The 13,276-nt window shown below is 44.7% G+C and overlaps 1 protein-coding gene across 4 annotated transcripts in view; it reads left to right on the top strand.

Moving 5' to 3' along the window:
- Nucleotides 1-13,276, top strand: part of LOC107076098 (butyrophilin subfamily 1 member A1-like) — a 244,514-nt gene that overhangs the window by 180,121 nt on the left and 51,117 nt on the right. For all 4 annotated transcript variants that reach the window (XM_069187894.1, XM_069187892.1, XM_069187893.1 and 1 more), the window contains 7 exons: nucleotides 2,869-3,216; nucleotides 5,076-5,354; nucleotides 6,824-6,931; nucleotides 8,833-8,859; nucleotides 9,120-9,146; nucleotides 10,162-10,194; nucleotides 10,301-10,327. In XM_069187894.1, coding sequence (XP_069043995.1) covers nucleotides 2,869-3,216; nucleotides 5,076-5,354; nucleotides 6,824-6,931; nucleotides 8,833-8,859; nucleotides 9,120-9,146; nucleotides 10,162-10,194; nucleotides 10,301-10,327 — 849 coding nt within the window. The remainder of the gene's footprint in view (nucleotides 1-2,868; nucleotides 3,217-5,075; nucleotides 5,355-6,823; nucleotides 6,932-8,832; nucleotides 8,860-9,119; nucleotides 9,147-10,161; nucleotides 10,195-10,300; nucleotides 10,328-13,276) is intronic.

Below are 13,276 nucleotides of genomic sequence, written 5' to 3'. Positions count from 1 at the left end.
ATGAGGTGACGGGTTGCCGACCTGTTACTGAGGAGGCTGTACCAGTGTGACAAGAGCAGCCAGAGATTTGTTCTACCTAAAATACAGATTTAGTTAAAACTTCATGAAGCTAAGAGAAAGAAGCAACAAGACACCAGGAAGCCTTTCTCTTTATTGGAAAGAGAATCACTGGGAGATTATCTTGAAGTGTCCTGGGTCCTGGATTTGAGGAGCTGGAACATTGAGAAACTGATGGAGATGGAGGTCTTACATAACAAGCAGGGAGAACAAACTTCCTTATTGATGACACAGACAGCTGCAGGTCTATCTGAATGAGGACTGATTGTTTTATCCAGACGTAGCATCAGGAGAAGAGGCCATGACAATCAGTCACAGTTTGATTAAGGAGGAAGGTTTATCTGAATGAATGAAGATTAATTGGTTTATCAAGCCCCCAGACAAATAAGCATGATAATCAGACACAGGAGGAAGACTATACAGGAGGGGAGAGAGAGGAAAAGGGTCTGAGGACCAGGGTGCTGAGAACCAGTGACCTTGATGACAGACTCTGAAGGAGATGACAGGAGCTGAGTATATAGAAAGCTGAAGGTGTGTGGGAGATGATTGAAACACATTTTATAAGACTGACAGCCCGTTCTAGATTTCCAAAGATAACTACCAGAGCTGAAGCTTTACTTTCCAATTTGAAGTGAGGATTACATGCTGATGTTATGAGATATCTAAAGAGATGAGATCTCGACAGTGCACATGGAAACACAAGAACAATTTTCATCATATTGACAGGAGGATTACATGCTGATGTAATCTGATGAGATGAGATCTAGACAATGCTCATGGATGCTTTTTCTCAAGGAATGATTTTAATCAAATTGTTGAGTTGACCCAGCAAAGACAAGAGTGACAAGAGTTGTGCCACACCTAGTGGAAAAATCTGTAGAAAGATGCAACTGAATGCAGTCAAGCTTACTGGTGAAGGAAGGAGACAGAAATCTTCTGAACTGAGGAATTTCAAGGAATTCAGTGATTGCAGGAGGAACAGATGTTTTATCCACAGTGAGCTGAACTCCAGTGTTTGAAATGGAGATCACAGAAGATAAGGATCTTGACACACTGGGAACAGTGTGGTTCAGTACAAGAGCAGACAGAGGCTGCAGTGAGCTTTTCTGGATTGGGAGGAGCGAGTAGAGTGAATGAGGAGACAGACCAGATTCATGTCTGCACCTTGTTTAATGTGTTCCTGCAGTAAGAGGGGAACAGGAGGCAGGATGAGCATCAAGGCATGTAGGGAGTGTAGGGAGAGGAGGGGCCTTCCAGAGGAATGAGTCCTTGGAATGAGAAGCTGTGAATTTGGAGCAGAGGATTATGAGACTTGAGGGAGCTGGAAAATCTGGACTACCAGTAAGCTGTGTCGGACTTCAGGGAACAGGATGCCTGCTTACTGTTTACAGGTAGGACTGAGTATATTGAACATGTTAGAAAATACAGGAATGAACCAGACAGAATGTCATAAAGGAAGGAGGTAGGAGGGCAGGTGCAGGAAAAGGAGGAGTTAGGTTATAATATGGGGAGGACAGCTGAGAAGGAATGGTGCTGTGACTGGATGATAGCAGACAGAGGGAAGGATCTGTGACACTGAAGGCAGGCGGCTGCAGGAAGACACCACTGGATCAGGGTTCCAGATTTCTGCTCTCAGGTCTTGGGTTTCTGTATTCAGAATCTTTCTTTTCTTGGGTGTTGAAAATACATACAAAAATAAGAATTTCATATTTTACATAAAAATAACATCAATTGTATAATGTTTTCTAATCCCACACAAACCCCCAATCATGTCCCAGTCTTTATCTCAGGAGCCCTAAACTAGGTCAATCAGCTGCACTGGAGCCCCATGTGACCAGACACTGGGAGGTATTAACACATCACCAGGACACACAGTGGAGACACAGACTCTGAACTTTCACATCTGAGCCTGGTGCTGTGAAAGTGCAGGACAGCGATGAGCACTGATGGGCTGAACAGTCTGTTCTTGTCATCAGCCTTTCGTCTGCTCATGATGTTGTGTGTCAGTCTGGGATCAATGTCCTCCACTGAGTCACTCTGTCATCAGACCCCTGAGCACCTGTGGGATGAGCTGACAGACTCAGAGACAGTGTCAATCATGGCCAAGTCACACTGCTGACCTGAGAGCTGCTTCACCCTCTCTGCCAGTCTGTGCCTCAGTGTGGGAGTTAATGTTGGCTACATCAGGTACTCATCACTTACAGAGGGAGTCCTGGAGTGACCCAAACCACACAGGACAACATGTGGTTGATAAACATGGGGAGATGTTACAACTGACACGTAGAAGAAGACTGACTGGATCTTGCCTGTAGTTTATCTCCATTCTGGATTATGTGTCTATATATTGCAGAATATCTTAATTTGTCTTTTAAAAAACTCCTGAATAAAACAATGAATCAGTCAGATCCATGACTACAATCCATGTGCCCCATTTGTATATGGGTTCAGATTGTGTGGGAAGTATTGAACCCCAGAGTAACTGCAGAGTAACAGACCCTCAGTGAACACAGTCACAGCTCTTCTATCAGGGAGTGAAGCTGAGGATCTGAGGGTCCTGGGTGAGAGATCCAGACCCCAGTTTGGGAAACACTGGTGTGAAGAAGAGGAGCAGATGGTGAGATGAGACTCACTGATCTTCAGTGCTCCTCAGTCACATGTGGGTCTGAATCAGTGATGGGCTGTTTGTAGAAAACACTGTGTGTCCCTGAGCTGCTCTGCTTTATTCTGACAGTGATGATATACAGTTTGTCTCAGAGTGTTTGTCTGTGTTGAGGTTGAAGACTCATGTCAGCTGTGCTCTTTCTCTTTCAGAGTGGTTTCAGGTTCGAGGTCCAGCTGCTCCAGTAGTTGTGTCCCCTGGTGAAGACGCTGTCCTGCCCTGTTACCTCTCACCAGACATCAGTGCTGAGGATCTAGAGATCAGGTGGTTCAGAGAGGATTACAATAACCCTGTTTGTTTGTATGAATCAGGCCAGTATAACCTTGTTAGACAGAACCCCGCCTACAGGGACAGGGCTTGTCTATTCCTGCAGGAGCTCCACAGAGGCAATGTGTCTTTAACACTGAGAGATGTGAGACGCTCTGACCATGGACGGTACAGTTGCTTTGTAGAGTCTGAACAGATGGACGATGAAGCTGTTATTGACCTGGGTGTGAGAGGTGAGTGTCTTTCTCCCAGAATTACATTTATGGTAAATCACTGATCACTTCAATGAGCAGTAAAAATGAGCAATTACACATGATGAGTTATGATTCATAAAACAATGAATTAACAGAACTGATGTATTGAGCTCAGCTGCTCTTAGTCAAGAGAACTCATAATTTCACAGTCAAATACAAATTGACATGTATGTTAAATATAAATCCATATTCTGTTACATTGCTTCCTAATACGGAGTCAATTTGAAAGATTTTTCCATACATTTTAGAGGTGTGACTGTCTGTCTATATTTTCTCCCATAGAGAAACTCTCACATATCGGGATTGGTCTTTGGCAAAAAAGATAATTTTACATTCTGTTAATACCTACAAATTTAATACAGGTTTTATTTTTACACAATAGTCTTGGATAAAACTGAATTGAACAACTGCACAGGTTATTTAATTCACATCAAATCACAGTGAGAACAGTTATAAACATATTGTAACACATTGAAATCACAGCAGCAAACTGATTCCTTAATAATGACAGACTTCAGACGGCTGGTTTTTCAATCCCAGTGTGTTTCCATACAGGGCGTTTCTAAAAGCCATCAAGTTTCAGATGGATCACAGTAAATAAAAGAACTCAGAGTGGTGTAAAGAACCACACAACACAGTATAACACTACACTACACAACACAGTATAACACTACACTACACAACACACACCTGTCACAATGTGTATAATCTGGAAGTAACTGGAATAAGACTTCTAGGGAAACACAGCAGGAGCAGGATGGGAAGACAGACAGGGGGGCGTGAGGGCTGTGATCTGGTGCTCAGGGGGCGTGAGGGCTGTGATCTGGTGCTCAGGGGGCGTGAGGGCTGTGATCTGGTGTTCAGGGGGCGTGAGGGCGGTGATCTGGTGTTCAGGGGGCGTGAGGGCTGTGATCTGGTGTTCAGGGGGCATGAGGGCTGTGATCTGGTGTTCAGGGGGCGTGAGGGCTGTGATCTGGTGTTCAGGGGGCATGAGGGCTGTGATCTGGTGTTCAGGGGGCGTGAGGGCTGTGATCTGGTGTTCAGGGGGCGTGAGGGCTGTGATCTGGTGTTCAGGGGGCATGAGGGCTGTGATCTGGTGTTCAGGGGGCGTGAGGGCTGTGATCTGGTGTTCAGGGGGCGTGAGGGCTGTGATCTGTTGTTCAGGGGGCGTGAGGGCTGTGATCTGGTGTTCAGGGGGCATGAGGGCTGTGATCTGGTGCTCAGGGGGCGTGAGGGCTGTGATCTGGTGTTCAGGGGGCATGAGGGCTGTGATCTGGTGTTCAGGGGGCGTGAGGGCTGTGATCTGGTGTTCAGGGGGCGTGAGGGCTGTGATCTGTTGTTCAGGGGGCGTGAGGGCTGTGATCTGGTGGTCAGGGGGCATGAGGGATGTGATCTGGTGCTCAGGGGGCATGAGGGCTGTGATCTGGTGCTCAGGGGGCATGAGGGCTATGATCTGGTGCTCAGGGGGCGTGAGGGCTGTGATCTGGTGCTCAGGGGGGCGTGAGGGCTGTGATCTGGTGCTCAGGGGGGCGTGAGGGCTGTGATCTGGTGCTCAGGGGGCACGAGGGCTGTGATCTGGTGCTCAGGGGGGGTGAGGGATGTGATCTGGTGCTCAGGGGGGGTGAGGGATGTGATCTGGTGCTCAGGGGGGGTGACAGCTGTGATCTGGTGCTCAGGGGGGAGTGACGGCTCTGATCTGGTGCTCAGGGGGGCGTACTGGAGTATTGAAACAGTATCATTTCTCTGTGTACTCTGATGACAAAAAAATAAGACTGCTACGTTTACTCCAATGTGCTTTTATCAGCTGTGAAATGTCTCCTGTTGTGTCGAATCCACAGCCCTGGGCTCGCAGCCCTCAGTGTCTCTCCACTCCCCTGGAGGAGATCAGGCCCAGCTGCTGTGCAGATCAGAGGGCTGGTTCCCTCAACCTGCAGTGATCTGGACAGACAGGGATGGAAACGAGGTGACATCACAGCCCCCCACAGTGGACACGGACAGTCAGGGGCTCCTCAGTGTCAGCAGCTACATCCCAGTCAAACAGGAGTCCAACATCTTCTCCTGCCTGGTGAGAAGTGCTCTTCCTGAGCCAGACTGGGGATCTCAGCTCCACATACCCAGTGAGTATTAAACACGAACACTGGAGCTCACCTGCAACACAGCTGAGGTATAACACACACCCAGGATATAATACACCCAGGATATAACACACACTGAGCACAACCTGCACTAGGAAACTATTATCACTCAAAGCTTAATACTCTGCTGTGTAATGCTCGCATAATTTGTATTCATGAATTAATGACAAGTATTGAATGTGTCTACGTGTTAATTTATTAAGGTAATAAAGTGTTAATTCATCCTGACAATTTAAGATTAAAATTTATTCAATCTGATTGTTGTCTATGCAGCCTGTAAGCGTGATACTTAGGGGATAATGCAGTTAACTTTATTGTTGTTTAAAACAGTTTGCATTACACAAGCAGCCATCTAGACACGGGGTGTCAGGTTTACTGTGGTGTCATGGACTCCAGCGCATTGCTTTCTTATTTTTTTAAATACTCTGATGCAGGACTGCACTAATCTGTAAACTCCTAGGTGGTGCTCTTAATCCTTAAAATACCACTGTGTGGTGTGGCTGTCAGAATTTTAAATGTTATTTTTAAATTATTAATCCATTATTGCTTTCCTGTGCTGTTCATATCGCATAACACTGAACACTGTACTAGCAACAGCTTCATCAAGTACAATATTTATGCACAACTCCAAATACGATACTGTATGTCACAATACTGTATAACACTAATAGAATGATCATTTTTTAATTACATACTGTATACAGAATTTTGTAATTCTGTATAAAATCAATGAGAAAATGATTTTATTTAATTTTATTTAATCTTTGCTGTGTACCATCAGAATCATCATAACTGGTACACTCTCCACTATGTTTAGATCAATACATTGAATTTATTAATATTGCAATTTTCCTTGTTATTGTTGAGGTACTGTATATATCTGTATGAGGAATTCCTCAACAATGTATCAGCAATTGTTGTTTTGATTAGTTTATTTTTTTTATTTATTTGATGTCACTCCATAAATTTCCACGTTTTCTGAGAATTTCAGTGAAACCAGACAGATTTAAAAAATGAAGGTCTGATCCAGGCTTTATTCATGGTATATTATCACCTTTTTTAGAAAAAAAAAACACTGTAAAGCCACATTTCAGTTTAAACAGGTAGCTTGGTATATATTTTACAGTGCTTAAGTTTATATAACATATAAATGTTAGAATTTCAAGACATGATCATTATACTAAAAAGAAAAGCCATTTAAATGAAGCCACTGTTTCAGTAACATCTAATGCAATACCAGTACTGCCTAGAAATCTGGTTTGAGCAGTGAAATTCGGGACACCAGACCAGACGTTTGCATACTGCAGTGTGCTTTACACTAATGAGTGCTTTAATGGACATTCGAGATGGCTGTTTGTTGTAAATTAAATATAAATATTATTTCACGCTGACAGTAAAACACACGGCTATTGATCGGTCAGCTTCTGTGGGATAATATTCCTGTTTTCCAGGAGACTATTTCCCGGCTCCCTCTGGATGGATGGTGGCTCTCTTCCTAACAGCAGCTGTTACTGTAGCAGCATCAGTACTTCTGGTGATCCAGTGGAGAAGAATGGACAGTATGTGCTCATTATATATACATATGACATGTGTGCGAATGTTTGTGTAGGGATGGGTTTAAAGTCCCACTATATGACAGTGTTTCAGCAACAAAGGACACCTACTCTTGATAACAGGATTCAGTGTACAGATACCATGCCCAGAACTGAAGATCCGAGGAGATCATCTTCTCAGAGTAGGCTATATTGGCAGATCTATAGTGTAGGATACAGGATGCAGTCAGAACCAGTACTGGCCCACAACAGCTTTCCTTACAGTTACAGAACCACTCCTTCCAGGGTTAAAACACCTCTCTCTCTTCAGATGTGAGTGTTTATCCAGTGGAGGTGAGTCTTAACGCTGTCAGGAGCTTGTTCATCAGCAACAGTGAACATCTGAACTTTTCAGCTGTGTGGAAACTCACAGCAGCCCAGCACATCCAGAATCTTCCTGCTGGGCTCCATCCTTTCTCTTACCCCTTGGAGAAGAGTGGGTTAGGGGTTATGGTGATTTCAGAACAGAGTGTGTTCAGTGTTCCTATGGAAACACTCTAACACTTGGCCAGATCCACTCTCTACATTTCTATATTTCAGCAATTATATTGAGCAATTTGTAAAACTCTTTTCATGCAACTGAATCTTCTCTTAGATGCTGGCCTAAAGACACGATCTTAACTTGTAATAAATTGTGTATTAATTAAAATTTTAATAATTCTCTTAATCCAAATACACACATCTCACGAGCTGCACACACACTCATCACTACCAGTGAGCCCAGTAGAGAAGATCCCTGCTGTGGTTTGCTCTGTCTCAGTGAGCCCACTCTGGAAGCTCTAGAGAACCTCACTCAGCCTGTGCCAGAGAGCGAGAGACAGTGTGAGCTGAGGAGAGGAGCTGTTCCTCAGGACTGGGGCTCTTTCTGCTCAGTGACCTGTGTAGTACTGGTCAGCTCTGAAGAGCTGTTAAGAGTGTGGCAGTGTTTTGGGAGGAGTGACGACAGGGTCCACACACTCTACTGAACACATCACTCTGGACTACAGTCAATAACAGGATCTTTTCCAGCCTGTCTGATACAGCTGCTGTTAATATATCAGGGTCACACAGTCTACTGAACACATCACTCTTGACCCCAGTCAGTACAGGATCTTCTCCAGCCTGTCTGATACAGCTGCTGTTAATATATCAGGGTCACACACTCTACTGAACACACCTCTTTAGACACCAGTCAGAACAGGATCTTCTCCAGCCTGTCTGATACAGCTGCTGTTAATATATCAGGGTCACACACTCTACTGAGCACATCCCAGTAGACACGTCACAGTGTGAGCTGAGGAGAGGAGGCTGAACTTCAGAACTGGACCTCATTCTCCTCATGGCTCAATGTTGTACTGATGAGCTCGGAAGAGTTGTTGAGATTGTGTCAAGTGCTTGCGACACACCCTGTCTGATTCAGCCGCTGTTTGTATATGAGGGTCACACACTCTACTGAACACATCACTCTAGACACCAGTCAAGACAGGATGTACTCCAGTCTGTCTGATACAGCTCATTCCAGTAAAACAGTAGGATTCAGCTCAGCAGATCTTAAAGGAACTTCACTTCACAAACAGAAGGACTCATCTTTTTCATTTCAAGATGAGAAAATCACCACCTCATCAGCTGATAGGAGAATAATCAGTGCTGAGCAGATCCACAGAAGGAGGTGTTTTTTATTATATTAGTGTGACTCTTTAAAACTGGTGTCAGTACAGGAGCCTATATTAGTGTTGCTGACTGTTACAGTGGAGAAACGCTGGGGTAATCTGAATGGCATTATATTAATTATATCAGGCTAATGTGTTAGTGTTATTATTTATTCTTTAAATACTTGTGTCAGTGCAGGAGCCTGTATCAGTGTTACTGACTCTTTTTGGTTCTTACAGAACAGGAAATTCTATGGACATTAAATGGTAAGTAAATATTTTTTTGAATGTTCTGTATCGGCTGCATTGTGAAATAGTTTAAAGCCCTCTACTCCAAAAATTCAAGTATACATTCAAAAAGCCTTTTGATTTTTTAAAATAGATTTTAATATATTTTAGCCAGTGTATAGAAGAAAAATTAATCTTTTGTTTTGATATTTTGTAGTTAAACAGATCGGTATAAAGTATTATTTTTGTGCCTTGTGTCGTACACTAGAATATCTAATGAATGTCTTTATTATTTTCAGTGAACAACTTGCTTCAGAGAGAACTGGGTGAGTGATCTGTAGTCTCAAACTGTCTTCTTTAGTCATAAAGCTCTCTGGTGTTTTAAATTTTATAAAGCTCTAGGCTGGCAACATGCAAAGAAAAAAACTGTTCTTAGCCAAAATGTACTGTGTGTAACTTTCCTGTGCACTGTGTATAACTATGAACCTTCATTCCGAAGTGTAGCTGATTTTGAGCCACTTTACAAGACCTTCTGAATATTCATTCCCTAAAACAGAAATTACTGAATAATTTTAGACTGAAGCTCAGTATAAAAAAGAGACAGAGAAGACAACAAGCCATCAGCCCCCTGTCCTGAGTGAACAGTCTGTATCTTGACACTGCGGGGGTCCTGCCTGTGTCTGTAGAGCTGGAACAACACAGCTGCTCTGACTGCTTGTGTTCAGCCAGCTGGGCCCCTGTCTGTGTCAGACTGGTACTGTATGTGTGTCGGTCTTCCTGGATCAGGCCTGGTGTGGAGATGTACTCACCATGTTGTGTGACTGATCATCTCTCACTGTCCAGCTGATATCCAGAGATCAGGCAGTGTGACCAGTGAGCAAGACATCTCTGTATCTCAGTCAGTGATACTGGTCACTGTGGGGACGGGTCACTCAGGCTATGTGAGAATTGCCAACACTTTCACTCATCTGACTGAACAATGAACAGAATTCAGTATCAATGGATGGTTATTTAAATATGAAATATCCCTCAGTGCTGGAGACTGCAGACTGTGTTTATTTCTTATCTCTCTCAATGGCTCAAGCACCAGACTCCAGGGTGTCCTGTGATGTGTCTGTGTGTCTTATTGCCTTGTGCTGCTCAGTCTTATTGAGTGAGACTCCAGTCTTACAGCCACTGCTGCTCTCACTCACTGACACTCTGATCCACACTGCAGTGGAGACTGGGGATCCTGAAATGGACTGAACTGACTGCAGACTGTAGGATAAACTCTGGTATAATAACAGGTAAGAAGCAATAAAGGTCTTTAATAGAATAAAGATCTACTCTCTCTCTCTGCAGATGCTGTGAAGCGAGCTCCTATCCCTAAATCACGTATGTACACTGTGTGAAACTCTGCTGACTGACAGCACTGACTGTATTGACATTTTGTTACCAGTGTGTGACTGTGATTAACACTGTCTGTATCTCTGTGTTTCAGAATGGCAGTGGATCTGCAGTGCTGCAGGTAGGACTGTCTTCAGTTGATGACACAGGGGCTGTTTTAAGCCCTCGTCTCAGAGTTTATTGAATACAGTCCCACACGATCTCTTTAGTGTAAATTGGTTGTTCCTGGTGGGTAAAAAGATGATGTATTTCAATGTCACGTCTGTAATGTAGTACATGAAATCCCATTGGGATCCTTAAGAGATCTTCACCTAGTGGCCGGTAGAAAATTCTTCCAGAGGGGCTGAAGGTGTTCCAGAACTCGTTCTACCCAAAGGCCATGTCCTGTGAGCTCTGCTCACTCCTTTGTCAGTGTCACTCCTTCATGAGGGTCTTCAGGCTGAATATGGCAGAGCCTGTAACCCTGGATTTTGAGAATAAATGTGAAATATCAGGAGGAATCAGGAGCAGAGCCAGTAACAATCAGCTGTCCAAATCCTAGGGTACATGACCGTTATACCTAAATAAAATGACAGGAACATCTTCAACTTTTGTAGTACAGAAAATATAAAAAAACAGTATCTGCTCATTTCTCAGCTGCTGTAATCTTTCTGTTGGTGTCGGTCATTGTCCTCTGTGTCTCTCTCTTACTCTGGGCTCTCCTGCAGCTTGTTGTCCTCTGTCTCTCTCTCTCTCTTACTCTGGGCTCTCCTGCAGCTTGTTGTCCTCTGTCTCACTCTTACTCTGGGCTCTCCTGCAGCTTGTTGTCCTCTGTCTCTCTCTCTTACTCCGGGCTCTCCTGCAGCTTGTTGTCCTCTGTCTGTCATGATCACTAACCCCTCCTCTTAAGGGCGCTCCAGCCCTTCCTCGTTCCCTCCCATTGTCTGCACCTGTTCCCTATTCCCGCTCCCCCTTAAAAGCCAGACGCGGACCTCACTCCTGGTTCCTCATTGAACTCTGCTTCGTGAGGTCCTGCTGCGTCTGGCTCCGTTATGGTTTTAACTTTCTGTTCCTGATCCCCTGCCCCGCCGGTCCCGACCCGGCTCATGGTTTAAACCCCTGGATTGATCTCCTGGCTTTGGACTCTTCTCTCCCGTTTGGATTACCAGTTTGGACTTCGGCTATGTTTGTTCGCCCGGACTCACTTTCCCAGTACACCAGCTCACCTTGGACACGCCCCCCTGTATCCTGACCCTTTCCTGCATGACTTTCTCCCTCGTGTATCTTCACTATTCTGGATCGCGTTGTCCGCATAGGGCCCGGAAGGAACTGCTACGTGACACTGTCTCTCTCTCTCTCTCTTACTCTGGGCTCTCCTGCAGCTTGTTGTCCTCTGTCTCTCTCTTACTCTGGGCTCTCCTACAGCTTGTTGTCCTCTGTCTCTCTCTCTTACTCTGGGCTCTCCTGCAGCTTGTTGTCCTCTGTCTCTCTCTTACTCTGGGCTCTCCTGCAGCTTGCTGTCCTCTGTCTCTCTCTCTTACTCTGGGCTCTCCTGCAGCTTGTTGTCCTCTGTCTCTCTCTTACTCTGGGCTCTCCTGCAGCTTGCTGTCCTCTGTCTCTCTCTCTCTTACTCTGGGCTCTCCTGCAGCTTGTTGTCCCCTGTCTCTCTCTCTCTCTTACTCTGGGCTCTCCTGCAGCTTGTTGTCCCCTGTCTCTCTATCTCTTACTCTGGGCTCTCCTGCAGCTTGCTGTCCTCTGTCTCTCTCTCTCTTACTCTGGGCTCTCCTGCAGCTTGTTGTCCCCTGTCTCTCTCTCTCTTACTCTGGGCTCTCCTGCAGCTTGTTGTCCCCTGTCTCTCTATCTCTTACTCTGGGCTCTCCTGCAGCTTGTTGTCCTCTGTCTCTCTCTCTCTTACTCTGGGCACTCCTGCAGCTTGTTGTCCCCTGTCTCTCTCTCTCTTACTCTGGGCTCTCCTGCAGCTTGTTGTCCTCTGTCTCTCTCTCTCTTACTCTGGGCTCTCCTGCAGCTTGTTGTCCTCTGTCTCTCTCTCTTACTCTGGGCTCTCCTGCAGCCTGTTGTCCTCTGTCTCTCTCTCTTACTCTGGGCTCTCCTGCAGCTTGTTGTCCTCTGTCTCTCTCTCTTTTACTCTAGGTTTTAAAAAAAATATCTTCCCATTCCATGTTTAAAAACCAGTTTCCTATCTGAAAATGACATACACTAGATTTTACTCCCTGTTAACGCATTCTTGTACCTGGGGACAATTTTTGCTGCCTGTACCTGTTTAATTACTGTATGTCTCCTAACAGCAGTGCCCTTTTTCAGATTACCGTACGTCTTGTAAGACTGGGCCAAAACACAGAACATACAACAAACCCCATTTTTCAATGTTTTTATATATCCTGATTTACAGGAGGATGTATCAAGTAAGAAAAGTTTATTTTCATCTGGGCATGAATGTTTTTCCCCATATGCTCCCCAGTCTCAGTGTGTGTTTCAGTCTATACAGCCCCTGCAGTGTATAAAAGGGGAGTGAAGGCAGGTCTGGTCAGGATTGTCTGAAGGCACAAGAGAAGCACTATCTCTCTTAAAGGGCTTTAAAGCTGGTGCTAAATCCTTGGAAGTCAGGTGAGGGTTTTTTGCAATATAAGGATTATTTTTGTGTTTTTCTCCATGGTTAAGATTGTTTTTCTTTTTGTACAGTTAGTGGCCTTTTTCATCATTTATGTTTCTTCCCTCTTTGGCATTGCTTTTCCAGGAATACTGCAGCTGTACTTTGTTTGTTTGTCTTTTCCCCACTCTGCTGCTGCAGTCTCTACACTGTAAATAGGATATAAGACCCTTCCCACTGCCCTCCCTGAGGCTGTGATTGATCTGGGAATAAATCTGAGAGCTGTGAGCTCTACTGAGACAGGCTGCAGTGATGGGGGTTCAGTAAGAGACTCAGTGGAGTGTTTGTCTCAGAATAGATCAGTCATTTCAACATCAGCTCATTAATCACTACTGTCAGTAGAGATTTGGGTTTTTACCTCAGATTTGGGTGTTTCTTTACAGGGCAGGGGGAGTAAATTTAGCTTCTGTGTTTCCATATCAG

This window comes from Lepisosteus oculatus, chromosome 4 (assembly GCF_040954835.1).
Source record: "Lepisosteus oculatus isolate fLepOcu1 chromosome 4, fLepOcu1.hap2, whole genome shotgun sequence".
In the NCBI taxonomy this organism is placed as follows: domain Eukaryota; kingdom Metazoa; phylum Chordata; class Actinopteri; order Semionotiformes; family Lepisosteidae; genus Lepisosteus; species Lepisosteus oculatus.
This window is presented reverse-complemented; position numbering and strand designations above follow the sequence as displayed.